Source organism: Meles meles, chromosome 14 (genome assembly GCF_922984935.1).
Source record: "Meles meles chromosome 14, mMelMel3.1 paternal haplotype, whole genome shotgun sequence".
Classification (NCBI taxonomy): Eukaryota; Metazoa; Chordata; class Mammalia; order Carnivora; family Mustelidae; genus Meles; species Meles meles.
This window is the reverse complement of record NC_060079.1, coordinates 28,307,249-28,326,707: the sequence shown is the minus strand read 5'-3', so window position 1 is coordinate 28,326,707 and position 19,459 is coordinate 28,307,249. Positions and strand designations below refer to the sequence as shown.

Genomic DNA, 19,459 nt, shown 5'->3' with positions numbered 1-19,459 from the left:
AACGGAAAGAGTCCCTTGGCTTTCCCTTGATTTCTCTGACTGCAGGCGTTCTTCTGGCTGGTCCACTGAATTCCCTTCTTCATGCAGGCCCAAGAAATGAAGGGATATCGAGCTTTCCATTCCTTTCTGGAGTGTAAAAGACGCATACCTTGGTTGAGAGTGTTGGTTTCTGGTTCTCTTCTATTTTGCCACAAGGTGAGGCCAGCCTCATCACTTTAAGATGTTTGGTTATTTTTCTGCTTAGTGCAGACACTTTTCATTTTCCTCTGGACACACAACAGAAATCCATTTCCCAGCTCTCTTGCTTCTCGGTGGCATCCTGTGACTTCTTTTGGTTGATAGGATTTAAGCCTAGACCATGGCTTCACTTCTTGTCCATGCAGTGAGACACAAAGGACTCCAAGATGGCAGAGACCCGTAGTGAAAGAGCCCAGATTCCCAGGAGCCAGCCTCAAGGAGAGCCACTCCAGAGAGCCAGGAGACTCAAATCAGATGTGACATGAGCAAGAAACATACATCTGGTTATTAAGCCCCTTAGCTTTGGGAACTGTTTCAGAACGAGGCTCTGTGTCTGTGTGGTAGTCATTTCTAAGATTTTTTGGGTCTCACTAGTAGAGATGGCAATATCATACTTATCCCATAAAATTGTTGGGAAAAGCTCAGCTTACGTGACACGGAGAAGTGCTTTATTACTTGCATGGTGTTACACAAATGTGGGGTTCCATGAGGCTTCTTGTGTTCTCCAATTTAGTAAATAGTAATGTAGCATTTACTCAGCTGCCCAAGCCAGAAGTCTTAGATTTGTCCTTTCATCTTCTCCTTCTCTCACACGTATTCAGTGTAACAGAAAGCCTTTTTGATTCTTCCTTCAAAAAATATCCCAAATCAGACTGCTTTCCACCACTCTCCTGCCCTCGTCCTAGTTGAGATGTCCCTCATCTTTCACCTGAATCGATGCCCCGGCTCTCAGCTGAACTTCCCGCCTCCATTCTTGCCTCATTAAATCTATTCTCCGCACATAGCCAGAAACGTTCTTCTAGCGCATTAACCAGATCATGTTCCTCCCTGGCTCCAGATCATCGTGGCTTCATTTCATCCTTAGGATAAAATCTAAAGTATTCCTATAACCCATGAGGCTCTACCTGACCAGGGCAACTCAACTCATTCCCCATCCTTCTCTCACTTACCCACAGCTGTCCTTGAGCTCTTAGCTCCAGCCCTCATTTCATATGTGCCTAGACTCAAAGGGCACTTCCCCAACTGCCCTGTGGGTATGAAAGCAGCTCACACCCTCCCGGACCAACAGCTCGCGAGCCCCTCGTGCTGCCTTATCCATGGTTCCTAAAAATACCTGATGTGGCACTCAACAGTTTGTTACACGTTGGCTGTCTCCTCACCTGGAACATAAATGCCATGGGCACAGGGGATATTTTTGCTCGCCCTTGTATCTCCGGCCCCTAGATGAGGCCCTGGGGCACAGTCGGTTCTTACTCGATGTGTTCAGAATGCATAGAGCCCATCACACCTTCCTCATTCCCACTTGAGTGACTCTTTTTTGAGCTTCAGACCTGAAGCTCCAAATACTATAATAAACATTTTTTAAAGGTACCATGTGTTTTTTTAATAGGCTTTATTTTTTAGAGTAGTTGGCAGCAAAATTGAGCAGACACTGCAGAGATTTCCATACATCCTCTGTCCCTACACCCATGCACAGCCTCCCCCAAATTCTACACCCTGCACCACAGTGTCCATTTCGCCCAAGGAGCCTACACTGGCACATCATTATTGCCCAGAGTCCACAGGTTACATTAAGGTCCCCTCTTGGTGTTACATATCTTATGGGTTTGGAAAATGTATAATGGCATGTGTCCACCATTACTGTATCATACAGACTATTTTTACCATACAGACTATTTTTACCGCCCTAAAAATTCTCCATGCTCAACCTATTCATTCCTCCTTTACATTGTTTCTGCAGTTTTGTCTTATAGTTGGAGTGACTCTAGGACTTATGTCATATAGTAGGAACCCTACAGTATGTAGACTTTTCAGATTAGCCTCCTTGACTTATTGATATGAAGTTAAGTCTCCTCCATGTCTTTCTATGGCTTGATAGCTCATTTCCTTTTAGCACTGGGTAACATTCTATTGGATGTACCAGTTTATTTACCCATTTACTATGTGATTGATTTTTGATACAGATTTTTAATTTATTATGGGATGGAATTTATGTATTATAATATATATTTCCCTTATTCTCCTCCCAATCCCATTCAGTTGCCTAAGTCAGTCCCCGAAGGGAGAGGAGTCTCAATGAACCCAAGCAAAAGCCCCAGTTTATCTGCCCATAACCCACACACTCAAGTGTGCCTCTTTATGTGGAGCACAGTTTTCTTGTTTGATTTCACATTGCATGTTAGTTCTGATGGCTCCCTGATGGTGTGGGTGTATGTCTCATCTGAGCAAAAACCCCACACAAAGCGAAAACCCCAAGGCACTGCCCTACCTACCTCAGTCTTGCTCTGTACACATTCTGTATCTATTTCTAATTTCTTCTTAGGATGAGCAACACGACGGGGTTTTTCGACTTCTGTCACAGACTCCTGGACTTCTGGTGGCTGATTCCACAATTGAAATGTGAAAGTAGAAATATCTGGGCCTGCTGCAGAGGTTCTGGGGTTGAGTAAGTCTGAGAGAGAAGAGAAAGAAAGTTTAGCCCAATCTTTCTCAGGGCACCAAAGAGAGGGCAAGGGTTTGAGATACTGACCCTATCTGCCCAAGTAACGAAGGCTGCCTGGTAAGTAGAAAGAGTATAAACCTTTGGAGAGAAATGTAGGTGTTGAATTTCCAGCTTTCTCATTTTCTGCATTCATTCATTCAACATATATTTATCAAGACCTACCGTGTGCCAACCCAGGGCTAGCTGCCAGACACCATGCTGAAGACCAACCAGGCCAGACTTGGGGATGTTGGGGGTGATATGCCAGCCCCATGCCACTAACCGGACTGGCTGCTAAACTGTTCATTTAAAAAATAGGCGAAAGTGGGACGTCATTAAAAAAAAAAAAAAGGACACATACCCTAAACATGCTATTTTACCTTAAAACCTAAATGTGTATTAGCATGCCATTTTGAAACGAGGGCAAGGTCTTTCCTTTGTGGGTGGATCTGACGACGGGCTCTGTGGTCATTTTTGCTCAAAGCACGTTCATAATTTATTATCTATAATTTTCAGTTTTGGTCGTTTCTAAATAGCCTGAATGCAGAATCACGGACTTTAAAAAGTTCTATCTATTCCTCAATCTTTTTTTTTTTTTTTTTTTGGTTAAATCTTCATGCTTAGAAATTTCCAAACTTTTTTTTTTTTTTTTTTTAAGATTTTATCTATTTTGACAGAGAGAGATCACAAGTAGGCAGAGAGGCAGGCAGAGAGAGAGGAGGAGGCAGGCTCCCTGCCCAGCAGAGAGCCCGATGTGGGGCTCGATCCCGGGACCCTGAGATCATGACCTGAGCCGAAGGCAGAGGCTTTAACCCACTGAGCCACCCAGGCGCCCCTATTTCTTAATCTTTAATGTATGTTTTTTCCACATCTAATTTAAAGTGGTTTTTAAAAAAGCTATTTTCCTATTGAGTTTTTTTAAGCATTCAGCCTTTTTTTCACAGCATAAAGTTTCCTTTTATCATCATTTCTGTCCGTTTTAATAACCGTTGAATTTTGGAACTAAATGAGGAGGGCCGCTGAGGAAAAACCCCACTCCCAGTGACTGTCCACAGACATCACACGAACAGCCAGAACAGAGGGGTCAGAGCGGCCCACTTCCCTTGACAGCTAACTGGGCCAGGGGGAGTGTGGGGGGTGGGGTGTCAGTTAAGAGAACTTCCTTGTCCCACCACTGGGGTCAGCACTGTTGGAGGAGGTCAGTGGGAGCACGTGATCACCAGTTGACCTCTGACCTAGAACCAGGCAATCAGAAGCTGCTCACCTGCTCTCCATCCTTGGAATGCGCCTTCCACCCTCCGGCCCTTCCCACAGCCAGAGCCATTTTCAAGGACGCCGCCTTGAGAGATCTGTGTGGGGTTGAGACCTGGGACTGAACCCAGTGCAGGCCTCTAGGTCAACTCACAAGATCCTGGCCGGAGGGTGTGGACATCTACTTGTGTCTTAGCTGCCCAAGATGAGCCTCAGAATTAAGTTCTCTTGCTTATTGAGACGGCCACCGACCAGTCTGGAGAGGCCTTTCTTCAGTCTCTCCTTGGTCTCCAGTTTCTAGTTTTACCCGGAGCCCTGCCAAGGTGTCCCCCAGGGACCAGGAGAGCTCCCAGGAGGGGACCCAAGAAGGCCTGGAGGCTGAGGAGACAGCCAGAGAAGTAAGCTTCTGACAGGTGAGGGGAATTCACAGTATAAGCACAGTGCTGTGGAAGGCCACAGTGGGACAGTTAGAGGTGACCGGCGACTCCAGGGAGTCAGGCAGGGCGTTCCCTTGATCACTCATTTAGTAAAGATCTGTGTACCTGGGGCCCAGAACTGTCCTCGGTATCGGGGATTGCTGTAGTCCCTGCTTTCCAATCTAGTAGAGGAGGTCGATGCTAAACAAGTGAGTGGATACGGCTTAACATGCCAAATGGCTGGGAGTGCTTTGAAGAAAAGTCAGGCGGAGTGAGAAGGGTGGAAAATGATGTGTGTGTATGCACACGTGTAGGTGTATGCGCAGTGGCTTATAAAGGGTAGCCATGGAAACGATTTCTGAGAAGGTGACAGTTAAGCAGAGACCTGAATAAAGTGAGGGAGCAAGCCACAGAGATATTGGAGCCAAGAGTGCTCTAGACAGAGGAACAGCAAGTACAAAGGCCCTGTGGCAGGGGATGCCTGGCCCATTCCATGAAGAACAAAAAAACCAATGTGTCTGGAGAGGAAGAATAGAGGGCTTTCTAAGCCATATGAGGAAGGTGGGCATTTTCCTGGAGGCAATGGAGGGCCAATGAGGAGTTTTAAAAAGATTATTCAGAAAACAGTGCGAAGGAAGGACTGAGAGAGGAGAAGTAGGGAGTCAGGGAGACTAGGGAGAGCTCCTTCCCAGGTGAGATGAAGGTTCTTGAGGTAGAGTCAGTGAGAATGGGGAGGGGTGGCTGGGGATGGGAGGAGAATCTGGAACCATAGCATGTCTGAGGAACCAAAGTGCCCACCAAGTAGAGCTCAGAGAGACAGAAACAGAGGTGGCAGGGCAAGGTCATTTGGAGACCTGTGTAGGAAGTTTGGAAGCAGGTCCCCATCTCCCTGTGAGGAGCACCTTCCTGCTCTAGTACCTGCTTACAAATGATAATGATTTGTCAGAGGGGAAAAGCGACGTGAGCCCAGCCGTGGTTCCTGAGTATCCATTAGAAATTAATAGAAAACATTTCAGAAAAAGGTGAAGATAAAAGACATTTATATGTTCCTTTTGTTTCCCTGTCAGAATGCTAAAATCATGAACACTCTGGTCTGAGCTGTTACTCCAGCTCTGCCATGATGAGGATGAGGCTTTAGACCACCCTTCCAAGTCTCGGTTTCCTTAAAATAGGATGATGCTGTCTATAGAGACCTATGGAGTTACTGTGAATATTGCCTGCTGGACGCCGGCCGCCCGGGGAGCGTCCATAGATCTGTGGCCTTCACGCAGGGAGCTTTGAATTTTGACAGTTCATGATTCAGGCTGTGTAGTACTCTCCCTCCTCTTTTCCCAGATGAAATGGTTCTGAACAAGAAAGGCTACGTAAGTTGAGAGGCCCCATGCAAAATGAAAATGCAGGGGGTCCTTGTTCTAAAATTATTAAGAATTTCAAGACAGTTGACAGCAGTGGACATTAAACCAAGCACAGGGCCTCTCTAAGTATGGGGCCCCAAGGGACTGATCACAGGACCCACACCCATGCACCCAGCCTGGGCTCAGAAATCAGTGTGTGCAGAGACTTGGGGCTGTGTGCCTAGAATGGGAATGGTCTGCCTACCTTAAGTAAATGAGTTTGTATCTCAAAGAGGCTGGAGGTTTCTTTGGGATTGGTTACAACAAGAGCGTGAAGAGGTTGCCTTTTATCTATTTGAAATGTTACTCTTTTTTTTTTTTTTGGTCTAAAAAGCTCAAACCTTCTAGGCTTCAGCTATCCAGAGGAGCAGGTAGTGGGCAGGAGTGGTGGTGAGGCACTATGGGAATCCGGCCATTATCAGATCTCATTTGCTAGTTGGAAGTCCTACCCTGGCCATGTGACAGTCTTACCCTGGCTATGTGACAGTGGGGTATCCTGGTAGGCCTTAATTTCACATAGGAACAGACAAACAAAATCACGCATGCCTACACCATCAAACAAAACACTTACTGAGTGCCTACTGTGTGCTTTGCTTGAAGGTGCCAAGGGATGAAAGACACCGTTGTCTACAGTCCAGAGGGAACAGAACTATGAGCAGTAGACAAGTATAACGTTGGAAGTGGAAGAGATTTTTGTTGTGTTTTGGCAGCTGAGCATCTGAACCCCCCTCCTTGTTTTGGGGGCACCCCGCTGTGTGAGTCTTGGTGAAAGGCCGGGCCTTCTTACTATGGAAATTGAAGGTAGCCATTCTTCTCCTTGCCTCCTAACTCCAGTGAGGACATGAGAGCTAGGCTTAGAAGGCCCCCACTTTTTCTTCTCCAGACACACTGGCCTTTTGTTGTTCATTGAACATGCGAAGGGGATGAGCCCAAGGTTTGGCCTGAGAGGTCTTGGGCAGAATGTGGCTTGTGCCCACACAATGGCTGGATGATCTCAGGTTAAGTCTCCTCCTCGCCTCCCTGAGCCTTAGCTGCTTTATTCTACTTCACGTGGTTAGGAATATTATTCGAATCATATGGAATATGTGAGAGAACCTAGTCCACAGCAGTTACTCCCGAAGAGTGAGGTCAGGGGCATAAATCGGTGTGGGGGACGGGAACACAGTCTTGGGAAGGAATCTGAGGCCCAGTGAGAAACTGGTTAGGACTGGTTAGCTATGTCTGCCATGGGTATTCTTGCCATTTCTACTTTAGTTGTATCTAGTCATCTGAAAGGTAAGTGGTGGCTTTGAGTTTCTGAATGAAGCAGGCTCACAGCTTAGGCTCTTGGCCCAAGTTTCCACAATGAGACTTAAAGACATTGACAGCCTCCGTGATTGGCAAATCTTAACAGCTGGACGTAGATGCATTCAGTATCTGATCTAGGTAGCCCCTCAAACCTAGCTTAAATCCTTTCCTATGGGGCTGCATAGGCTCTTCTTCCCACTCTAGTACTTAACCCTTGCATAAGTGAATGCCCCTGCTTTCTTATCTATCCTCATCCATGCCCCCAACCCACCCCAAAAAGGATAAGCTGGCCCCAGACTGTGTCCATCTTGCCTGATATTTTATCCCTGGCAGCTAGAACCTTGCAAACCCAGTAGGTGCTCAAGCTAGGCAAGGAGCATTTCTGCCTCCTTTAGGATACATGGCAGAAGGTGAGAGGCAGCTAGATGCCCACAGGAGAGCTGATCACAGGATGGAAAATGGGAGAGTGGTCCTTACTTTCACGTTTCTTCATAATCCAGAGGATCGTTGTTTTGTATTTTTCAAAATTTTTCTTCAACCTGAAAGGAATGTGAATTATCTTTAAAAGCTGGGACTATAGGGCTCTCTGCTCAACAGGGAGCCTGCTTCGCTTCCTCTCTCTCTGCCTGCCTCTCTGCCTACTTGTGATCTCTGTCTGTCAAATGAATAAATAAAATCTTAAAAAAAAAAAAAAGCTGGGACTAAACTCATGTGTTGTACATGTCATGCTATGAATTGTAGACAGTACTAGAGGCTGCCGGGTGTTTCTCATCGTTGAAAAATCGGGCCCATGGCTCTGCTTTCAGACTCTGTTTTTTTTCCAGCCGGGACTCAGGAATAAAGGGACAGCACATGGTATAGACTCAGTGCTTGCCCCTGGACTCTAAGCTGACCCCCAAACCATTCAAAGGGAATTTAACAAGGGTCCTCAGGAGCTGGGACAGGGCTGGGAAGTCCAAATGCAATGCTGGCTCTATGAGTTAAGCTCGTGTAGTCTGATCTTTCAATGGCTTGTGCATATCCCAGGGAAGGTTACATTTGCAAATAGCTGGGAGGAACAGCCCTGCACAGTCACTGGAGACCCCTTTACATGGAGTGGAAACATTTCCGATGATCGTATTCAAAATGACTTTTCATGAAAGCCACACTGAAGTACAGCTCTTCAGAGTGATCAAGCCCTTACCCCCCTCGCATGTACATATACAGAGCAAGTCATCTTGGGACTACAATGGCTGGGGCTGTTTTAACTTCTAAATAAGGGTAGTCTCCAGGATGCTTCCTGGTTCTCAGATCACAGCGCCTTTGAAAGGGAATGTGTTGGAAGGAGTGAGCTTCCCAGGCTTAACTGGATTTGAGAAAGAAGAAGACCTTTGACAGGACAGATTTTAAGTTCTCAGTATGGATTCCTCGAGGGGAGAGAAATAATTTAACCCCAAGTAACTCCAGGAAGCAAATGCCTTTTGCTGGGAAGGGCTGAGCTGTTTTCCCTGGCAGGGAGCAGGTTTCCTGTCTGTACTTTGGAAGCAATGGTGGAACTTGAGAACAAGCTCTTCATGGCCCACTTGTATCGAACATTCTTTGTTTTATCTATGAGCACTTTGAGTGGAATTAAAGCAGTTACCTAGCCCGCCATCCTCTGTGAAAGAATAAGGACGGAACTGGGGGTGGGGTGAAGGCTGACCTACAGGCTGAGAGCAGGAGGCCAAAGGTATGCAAGAGTCAACTCCAGTGAGGGGACCCAGCCAGAGGCACCCAAGGCCCTCCGGGAGATGTTGCTCCCTTGGCTCCTCGCCCACCTTTCCAAGCTGGTGGAATTCTTGCCAGCTAGCTCCTCAACAGCAGAGACACTGAGATACACACTGCTCTATCGATCAGCACCCAGTAGATCAGCACGTAGTAGGTGCTCAGGAAATACGTGTTGAGTGCAGTAAGATTAGAATGAACCTTGGTTATGGACTTCAATAGGATGGAAGAGGTTGGGGAAATGTCACATAGGAGGCAAGATAACTTACATGGAGGTTACTTTGCATTTGTTTTTGTAGCTGTGTAAGGATCTGAAAGCTTGGATGGTCCTTGTGTTTTGCTTCCTAGAGAAGCCTCGGGGGTCTCTGGCTCCAGGAGTCTACTGAACCCAAAGCGGAAGTCTTGGTCTTTGTGAAAGCTTCAACTCCTCAAGGAGGTTATGTGGGGCGCCCTGTGTCCCTACAATCTGTTCCTTGGTACCATTGCCAGAGTCTGCAATAGATGTACAGGAGGCCTGAACACTCTTGTTGCTTGCTAAGGTTTCTGGTAGTTGAATAAATGAAAATTCAGGTTTCCACGCATCACAGACTGGAAGTACAGAGTATGGGAGCATTTTGTGACCTGGGACCATGAAAACTAGGAAGACTTGGTGCCAGGAAATGTGGAATAACCTTATTTTTCCCCACTCCAGTTGGAGATTCTGGCCATGACTCCCACGTTGGTGCAGCTCATGGCTTTTCCCACTCCAGGGAGCATGGAAGAGCATTGGATAACCTATGATGCAGATGCCTAGGATCTTGATCCCCCATTGCCCCTTCTCTTACAAGGCCAGGTCTCTGAGCCTTGCTCCCTAGACTTCTGTATAAACTCATGGTCCCTCCAAGACCTTTCTTAGCCCGGATTTCCATCCCCTGTCACTGCCAGCCTTTGATACTATTCTGAACCTCCCACACTTGTAAATTTCCTTGTTCTTGGCTTTTGGCAGCCAGATCATTCTGTTCCCCTGCCTGCTGAACTTGCCCTTGCTCTTGCGCCTGCTCTTTGACTCGGGACCCGCCTGGCCCTGCTCTCTTCTCTATGCTGGCCCAATTTAGACTTTTCCTGCTGCTACTGCCAGCCTGCCTGAACCCACTGACCCATAGCTTGATCCCTCCTGTCACTTACAGAATTCCCAGTTTCCTTCTGGTTTCACTCTCCAGAAGTCCGGTCAGGGGGACGTCAATATCCTCTTCCTGTTCTTTGCGAGCCGCCATTTCTTTGAGCATGGTCCTAAACACTGCCTGATAGGAGGTGCTGTGACGCTACAAAAGGGACAGAATGAAAGACCCAGAAAAGGGGAATTAACGGCTTACCAGTGAAGCCCTTCTCCGACTCCCAAAGGTGCCATGTGAAATTTCAACATGCTCCTAGAAAAACGCGAACAGCGGGAACAGTAGCGTGGCTGGCAAGATTTGTTTTAGAGAATATTTCCATTATCCTCACACTCCTCACTCCCCGATTCACTCAAGGTTGGTTTGTTTGTTTTTCAACAACAGCATGCCAAGAAATCTTTCCAGAGCATAAAACTACCCTTTTTCTGAATGTGGAGATGGGTATAGAGAACAAAAACACCTCCACGATTTAAGAGTGTCACAGGCTTTCTGAGTTGCAGGAAAGGCCTGGCAGGAACGGTTGCTTCCCTGTGAAGGATGGCAGTCTCAGGAAGGCGGGGTAGGATCTAGCATGTTATATATATATATATATAGAAGTGGACAAGTCTGTATTTGGAGAGTCTGCCAAAGCAATGACGTTGCCAGCTGCCTTTTGATTTTGTAAATTGGAGCATTCTATCCCAAGTCTGTGAAGCTAATGACCATGACTGACTCATAGGTGGGTCCTCACTGGAGTTTCTTTTCTGGATCCCTTTGGACAGAGGGGAAATCCAGCTTGCTGTCGAAGAAAACCAGGGCGCTTTCATGATGCACTGCTCGTCTACAGGCTGAGGCTTTATGGTGGTTGGTCAACACTTGATCAAGCAGACCATTAACTTATCAGCCTCCTGTCAGAAGCGGAAGGCAGACAGAGCCAAAGTTATGTGTGGGCTGGGACAAAGATAAGAAAGTAGCCTGTGGTTGACCTGATTTTCTAGGTTCGGGGAAAAGCTGAGGTGCCTCCAGTCTGGCTTGCCCAATTCCCAGCCTCTGTGTGGGCCTCTCCCATCGCTGGTGTTAATTAAATTAGCAGGCTATTCCACGGAGGTGGCTCAAATGCGGCAGGGCCTAGGTGAGCAAACCAAAATCTTAGCCTACAGATGTCTCAATGAATGAATCAAAACCCAAGGACAACCAATTCCAAGCAGCCAATTAGGTCTTAAGCGATGGCCAATCAAAAACGTCCTTGCTCCGCTTCTGCCTCTTCTAGATAAACGCTATTCCCCCCAGCTCCTGCCAGTGGAGCACTCCTAACCACTTCCAGTTAGGGGATGCACAGTTCCGATCAATATATGCTCAATAAAAATGTCTTATATGCCTCAGTTTATCTTTTAACACTGGAGTCAGTGCTTCAGAGCAGGGTGAGGTTAAGGCCCAGGGTGCCAGTATGTCTGCCTCTAAACTCCTAATGGTTGACAACTCAGCCCATGGGATGGAAAGACTCCCTGTTTGCCTAGGCCAGCAATCTCTCAACATTCCCTTCGGATTCAAAATTTGAAAATATGATGAGAAAACATGATGCCCACCATGGTCCAGCAGGCAACAGACCCATTGGATGGGTCTCGTTGAAGTTCTCGTCCCATCTAGGCGTTGCCACCCCACTCAATTTAGCTAGCACACGTGGCATCTTAGAGGTTTGCCCCAATTTGCGTCCCCTGCCTGGAGAGTAGAACTGTCCTCCTTTCGAAAATGCCTGAGCTTACTTTCCTATCTTAGTAAATCCAGTGAGGTGAACTTGAGTTCCAGAAATTGTTTATTCTCCCTTTAATGTGGTTTTCCAGTATTTGAAAAGCAATTCTTACTAATATGACGTATACAGAAGCAGCTGTGGACAACAAGAAATTTAGGGCTAAATACAAACTGAGACCAGAAATTTTCCTAATTAAAAAAAAAACAAACCCAAATATCTACCTTTTCTTTTCTTTTTCTTTCTTTCTTTCTTTTTTCTTTTTTTTACTTTTTCTATTGTAAATTTAGAAAAATAGATCTTCTCAATTTCGAGTTCCAGGGACACAAGATTTTACTCTTCTGATTGTAGTTAATACCGGGAATCCTGAGAAAGTTTCTTAGCGGTAATGGAAAGGATGCATACTAATGTTTCCGTCTGCATCAACATGCATCGTAAGTCTTAGAAGTGAGTTGACACAGGAAGTTAGAGCCACCAGGCTGTACCAGCAGATAAAATATTCATGCAGGAAAGACAGTGTAGCATGCTGTAGACATAAGGCTTATTTAAATTATTATGACTTCCCATCTCCTGTCTGGTTATGGGCTCCAGCTGGGGAAAGGACGTCCCTTGACGCTCGGGGATGGTTCTGCACCCCTCTGCAGGTGGTAGCGGCAGGTGACAGATCTGGGGAGGGTCATCTGCTGCTAGTTGCCGTGGTGTCCGCTTGGGTGGCAGCGGCTGTTGTCTCTAGCGTCTGTCTTGCCAGGCTGCCCCATTCCTGGCTCTTTGGTCAGAGATAGCAGGTGCTCCTTGGGGCTTTTGTTGTCTGTGCTTGTTGGGGTTTCCGAGTTGCTGTCTTTCAGCACTTCATTGCCAGGGAGAGATGAAGCAGAACGAAAACTCAGGGAACTCACTGCCATGTCATCCCTTGGGTCTTGCGGTTCCTAGCCAGTCTGACTTCTGTTCACCTTCCAGAAGCTTCTTCTGTTTGTTTTATAGGTAATGTCTAGGGTTTTAGGTTGTGCTAAGTGGGAAAAGTACATCTACTCCCTCTTTCTGGAATTGAACTTCATTTTTACTGAGGGTTTCTACAAAGACGAATTTGCCTTGATAGCTAGATAAATTAAATGCTTTGTTTTGTGCTTTGCCACCTTCAGATGTGATCTGGACAAACACACAGGAGTGTGTTTCTGTTATCAGCAGGGCTCTGGAAGTGGGGCTGTGGAATGCTCCATTTGGTTTTCCTCTGATGCACTTTGATGTGATATGTGTCATTTAAACTTACTTCTGTTTTAAGAAAAGCTCTCTTGGGCTGTGCTAACAATGGAAAGAAGCTAGGAATCCCTGTGCTCTTGGGGCAGCTCCCGGCAGGCCTCGGGCCACCCTGCCCCATTTGGAGGATGGTGGTCTTGAGTTTTTGACTTACCTTCTCACCTGGGCCCTCAGCTTTCAATGAGTCAACGGGCTCATTTAATAAATCATTCAAAAAGTTCTCTTTAGTAACAAAATCCAAGACTTCTGATTTTGGAAAGCACAGCAGAAAGAAAGGCATTTGGAAAAAGAATCACAACAAGAAACAGACAAAAACAAAACCAAAAGGAAACAGAGTTATGGCATTTATCCTTGCCTGTTTAAATAAAAATGCATGCATCATTGTTAAGACCCGAAGTAAATTGACCAAATAACCCAAAATTTAATGGGGGGTGGGTAGGAACAAAAGGGTCAGTTTCTGTGGCTGACTTTAGAAAGTGTGTGTTCCTGATGGACGGCAAAGGTTCACCTGAGGAAGTAACATTTGAGTGGGTCCTGAATGAAGGAAAGCAATGAGCAAGGAGGCAGATAGCTGGGAAAGAATATTTCTGGCAGGGGGCTAGGAGGTGCAAAGTCCCAGTGGTGATAGTGGGTGGGAGTGTAGTTGACATAATTGACAAACTGTAAGAGGCAGAGTATTCCTGGAGAGGAGGGAGTGTGGAGGGTAGCAGGAGTGGAAATGGGATGGAGTATAGGGCCATCTGTAGTGTGGAGAAATCCCACCTTATACCTGCAGAGGACCCTGCAGACTATGGGAAGGATTTTAGTTTTATTATGGAAGAGGTCTATTCTGAGTGTGATTTTCTCTTGGAAATCCTGAGAAATTTTCCTATCTCTTGCCAGTTTTGTAAAAAATTGCCCATTTCTACACTTGCATATGGGTTCATAATTGTGAATTAAAGCATATCTCATATTCTCAACCCAGTGAGCTCATAAAGAGCCCTCTAGAGAGTAAATGCCTTTGTTCTCAAGGTCAGCTACAGCCTGCTGTCTCTGGACCAGGAGAGGGGCTTAGAGCCTCCAGTGTTGATGGGGTGCAAATTGAATCAAGGAATTGATAATTACAACTTGGACCCCATCTCCTGCTCCTGGGAAGGTGCGGCTCCTGAGGCGGGAGCTCGAGGACTGGCTCTCATGCGGTAATGGGGTCCCTGGGGAAATTTCAGCTTTAGGATGACAGCAGCCCCTTCAAGCTGGCCTGTCCAGAGAGCCCTGAAAATCCACCAGGCTGGTGCAGGACAGATGTATTCTGTCTGATTTTGTGTGTCCATGACACCTTTGGAAATGGAGAAGAGACATTCTTCAGGATCCCTCTACACGTGAACTTTGCATTTGTCCCCAGTTTGGGTTCAGTAATAAAAATTCTGTTGGGATAGAGAACACCACTCGGCTGGATCTGCCTGCCCCCCCTACCCCAGCTTCGGTATGTCTCTGACAGAAACCTGACACGTCTGGGATAGACCCTGTGTGGGGAGAACCCTTCCAGCAATTCCTTCTGTTAGTTCTCGCGTGCACACTGGGGTCCTCCGAGCTGGCAAGGCACTGGGGCCCTTTCAGCTAGATTCTAAGAACTCCGTGTGTCTCCAGACTGCCTGCCCTGGAAACAGCAGAGAAGAGTTTGGAAAAGACATCCAGGAAAACCTGACAAGAATCCATGGGAATTCCAGTGAGCTCTGAGGAGAAAGTTCCTCTTGGGTGTCACTGGGGAGGAGAGGGGAAGAAATTGGGAGAACGGGTCTGGACCGGCTGAGGGGCAGCACCTCCCACGTGAGATTATTTTCGAGTAAGTGCCTGCCCTCAATTGGGAGCAAGAGTCTGGCTCTGGACCTATTAGCTCCGCAGACCCTCATCATTTGTGATTGCCTGTTTTAATAGGCTTTATTGAATAACACATAGTTAATTGGAGGGAACCCAGACTAGGTGTTTTTCAAGGGAAGAAGGTGACCCGGCAGTCCTGGATACTGAAGAGCACCATTGAGACGTGTTCGATTCAACATCATAATTAACCTTATTAACATCAGTGGGCACTGTCTACGTGTCAGGACAAGCGCAGTAAATATGCAGTCATTGTCATACCTGTGGCTGAACGAAAAGGAAAAGCTTTCTGCCTCATTAATTTTTCCTTTGGTGATTTCTCTCAACCTCTCCCTTTGTTCTCGTGAGATCGTTATCTTCCCATGAAGTGACTCTACAGGTGGGGGAAGTGACAGGCCCTTGAGTGGTGTCCCCCAGCCCCTTGGCACTCTGGGCCCCTCCTCTGTGTCATGGGAACAGTCAGGCTCGTCTTCAGGATGGCGCGCCAGAGCACTACCGTAGGTAAACGCCAGGCGTCCCCCATTCCCTCATGTACGGTGTGTCTTCTCTGCATCTGATCAAGAACAAATCTTAAATTTTTCTCCATCCAGTCAGTGCCTTTCTTCTAATGGTTCTTCCTGGCAGAACCGTGGTTCCCGAATTTGGGAGAGGTGTTTGAGCAATGTGTGTCAGCCCTGTGGGGCAGATAAGGAAAGGGCGGGAGAGGGAGTATTGGGCTGGCCTTGGGGCCATCTCTGAAGAACAAGCCAGCACCGTTGACACATAGGCACACAGAGGTGACTGTCCCATTTCACCTCCGCCACCTTTCCTGTAGTAAATTCCTTTTTAGCCTCCACAGGCGGGTGGAGGGCTTGGCTGGTCTGGTGCTTGTTATGGGCACAGATCTATTAAGTTGTTCTCAAATCTTACTACTCAAAGTGTGGTTCATGGTTCAGCAACAGTAGCAGCTGCTGCTGGGAGCTTGTGAGAAATACAGACCTACTGAGTTAGAATCTGCATTTCAACAAGATCCCCAGGTGGTCATTCTTTTTCAAGATTTTATTTATTTGTCTGAGAGAGGGAGCACAAGCAGAGCGAGCTGCAGGCAGGGGGAGAAGCAGAGAGCCTGTTGCGGAATTCGATTCCAGGACTTTTGGATCATGACCTGAGCCAAAGGCAGACACTTAACCCACTGAGCCACCCAGGTGTTCCCCTAGGTGATCATTCTGTACTTTAAAGTTTGAGCAGCATGGCTCTAAACTCTCCCTGGGAATGGGATAAGATGAAGAAAATTCTCTTGATCATTTCCCATCTGGAGGTGGTGGGCACTGGGTGGGATGCATTATCTAGAATCTGAGAGCTCATTTATTAAGCCACCTGTGTGTGTGAGACTTGATCCTCCCCTCGGCTCCCACCATGCTGGAATACAAGAGATTGTAGTCCCTAAGTTGTCTTCTAATAAGATGGGCCTGGTTTATTGTGGGGCTTTTGGCTTATGGAATGATAGGTGTAAGATGGGATTTTGCCACTTAAGAATTCTCTCTTTTCTTTTCATAGGATTCAGTTAGGCCCTCCTTAATAAAGAATTAAAAGCCTCTAAAGTGCCATTTGTAGGGGTGCCAATTTATTCCCTTCCAAGGTGCCGTTGGATAAGTCTGTTTGGAGGGGCCCTTGCATCCCAATCAAGCCCTGTTGCCTAGACCTTAGGTGGCCCAGACCTTCTTCAAATGTGGGGCTCCCTAGACCAGAGCTCTTGAATATAGAGATGAATTTCTGTCCCAGGTCATTCCGTCTTGCTCCAGAGACCCTCTCTCTTTTTTATTCTATCCCTCTTCTTCAGGAAAGGACAGCGAAGCCCATCCAAGTTCAGAGGCTATATGCCCAGCATGTCCCTAATTCCTCTCTAGGACTCGGTGCAAGCTGGACCAGCAAGAGACCCACCCACCTGGGGCACTATCCCCAGCCCAGTACACTCTGCAGGGAACAGAGATCTTTGGAAATATTATTTTAGGTGCTTACCATTTTCTTCCCTGTGAGACACGTCAGGGATAACATACACTGAAATATAATAAGAGCAGTTATTAATAGGATATGGTATGGTGAAATTATGGGGACTTTTAAGAGTTTATTTGTCAGAGAGAAAGAGCCCAAGTGGCGGGAGTGGGGAGGCGGGGTGAGGGCAGAGGGCGAGGGAGAAACAGCTTCCCTGCTGAGCAGGGAGCTCGATGTGGGACTCAATCCCAGGACCCTGGGGTTCATGACTGGAGCAGAAGGCAGACGCTCACCTGACTGAGCCACCCAGACACCCCTTATCTGAACCTTTTGGTGCCCAAGGGAATCAATTTAAAAAGGATGTCCTAAATAGTGGGGAGACAAGGTGGAGATCATGTGTTTTGGGATAAGTAGCTTCCATAATCTTCAGCGGTCTGAGGCTTGTTGCTTAACAGTCAACAAATATTGACTTCCCTCCCTTTGTTCATATTTCATCTTGCGCATTAGAATTTAAGTTCCGAGTACAACATAGGACTCTGTGTGTTCTGCTCTGCTCACTACAAGCACGGCTACCCTCTGTCAGAGGATGTGATGGTTTTGTCCATCTTATGTCCTGCCCCGTATGCAGTAGGTGTACAATAAGTGTCAGTAGGTATACAGTAAGTATCCTTGGAATAAACTGAGAATGGGTAACCTATTATCTTTCCTTCTATAATTCCAGTGGTGAATACTATTTCCTCCTTCTTCAAAATTCAACTTTAATTCACATTTGAAAGCCCTTTGACCCTTTGGCTCAGTTTCTTCCCTGAGCCCTAAGCCCTGCATGAAGCCCTGGAAATAATACCTTAATCACAGGCCTTAGTTAAGATGGTTTTAGTCTAAAATGGTCAAAAGGAGGTCTCTCTCTGGCTGGGAGCAGGCTGATTCTGTTTTGCTTACCTTCTCGTGGGTAGATTGGCAACTTTCACACGTCATTTAAAATCATCATCAAATTATAAAATGTAAATACCTTCTGAACTGGACTTTAAAGAGGGGAACGTGGTTATTGACATTTCTTGTTCAGTTTTCGTTTTTGGTTTTACAGGTGCTGTTAGAAGACAGAAGAAGGCAACCACTTAGCGATTTTAACCTCCCCTTTTCCAGGGGGTTCATAGCAGACATTTTGGACCTGAGGGTCTTCCTTGGTGCCCAAGGCTGATCCACAGAGGTGAGGAGCGGCTTGGAGGTCACCGAGGCCAAGTACTGGGTGGGTCCCCTGGCTCTCCTCTTTAGTTTTGTTAACTTACTGGAATTCTATAGTCCCTGTTCCTTTCTGCACTTCCCCCCACCCCCCCCTCCCTAAATGCATTTGTGCACACACCCTAGGGACACCAGTCTTCAGAGCAGGAAGTGGCAGACCAGTGGTGAAAAAGCAGAGGCCTGAAGCTTCAGGTCATCTGCAAATATAAATACTCCTCCTACATCTGTGTCCAGGTCTGTGAAAAAATGTTGTGTTGGACAGAGCCCTGGGTCTCCCCACTGGAAACGGGTTTGACTCTGATCTTTTAACAGCGTCTCTGGGTGGTTATTCAACAGTTATCCTTCTAGCATCTTCCATAAGCATCCACCTAATATTTCCCTATCTTGTCTACAGCAGCATCAGGAAGGCGTTGAAAATGAACCCATTGTGGAATTTGGGTCTACTGGGTTATCCCTGTTCCCTTATCTATGAACTTTGTCCAAAAAAGTGACCTAAAGCCAGTATGATTTGATTTATTCTTATTGATCTTACACTGGTTTCTTGTGGTCCTTCTGCTCTCAATATTTGCCCCAAATTGGCCCCAGACTAATTTCCCAGTTCCCCAGAAACCATAAACGTGATTAAGCTACTCTCACTCTCTGGACACTCTGGGCGGTATTTTATCTGAGGCAGGGCACAGCATTTACCATTCCCTTCTCTCTTCTCAATAGTCTTTTGTTTCGGCTATCTCTTGCCTAATTCAGTTGTACCCATTTCAGTCGGGAGACCATTTTCTTTCACAGTAAAGTCAAAATTAAATAGGAACTGAAGAACCTGACTTTCTCTGAATCATGCTTCTGCACTGCACTTTAAGATTTTATTTATTTATTTAGAGAGCACGCATGAGCAGGGGGAGGGGGAGAGAGAATCCCAAGCTGACTCCTGGCTGAGCATGGAGCCTGCCTCGGGACCCCATCTCACAGCCCCAAGATCACAACCTGAGCCAAAACCAAGAGTCGGATGCTTAATGGACTGAGCCAGCCATTCGCGCCTCTTCTGGCACTATTCTTAAGGCTTGAGCCACTTTCCTACCTTTATCACACGTAACTTTATCATTTTTTTTCTTAACCTCTGTGTGTAATCTTTCAAAATCCGAGTCCGTGGCAGGAAACTGCACGAACGTCAGTTTGCACTGTTGGGAGTCCTCCAACACTCTCCTCCATCTGACCAGGTGGCTCGAAGCAAACTGTGCCCCCGACAGCACTTCCTTCCTCTGTCTATCCTCACCTACATTTCTAGACATGTAGAGTCTCTTTGTGGGTGTATTTCTATACGCAACCCTCTTCCCAACCGGACTTGGGAGTAGGACACGCCCTCTCATCCCCATGCCTGATCTCGAATCAGATGAGGGTTCAACAACAATTTGGCAAGTATTTAATAAATATTTATAAGCACTTACTATGTGCCCGGCACT

The 19,459-nt window shown here is 46.6% G+C and overlaps 1 protein-coding gene across 1 annotated transcript in view; it reads right to left on the bottom strand.

The window, feature by feature from the left end:
• Positions 1-19,459, bottom strand: part of ERICH6B (glutamate rich 6B) — a 44,930-nt gene that overhangs the window by 9,403 nt on the left and 16,068 nt on the right. Inside the window, exons 4-9 of the mRNA XM_046028216.1 lie at positions 17,776-17,853; positions 16,794-16,832; positions 13,096-13,187; positions 9,975-10,111; positions 7,545-7,606; positions 2,511-2,689 (exon numbers count right to left, since the gene is read on the bottom strand). Of these exons, the coding sequence (XP_045884172.1) occupies positions 2,511-2,689; positions 7,545-7,606; positions 9,975-10,111; positions 13,096-13,187; positions 16,794-16,832; positions 17,776-17,853 (587 nt within the window). The remainder of the gene's footprint in view (positions 1-2,510; positions 2,690-7,544; positions 7,607-9,974; positions 10,112-13,095; positions 13,188-16,793; positions 16,833-17,775; positions 17,854-19,459) is intronic.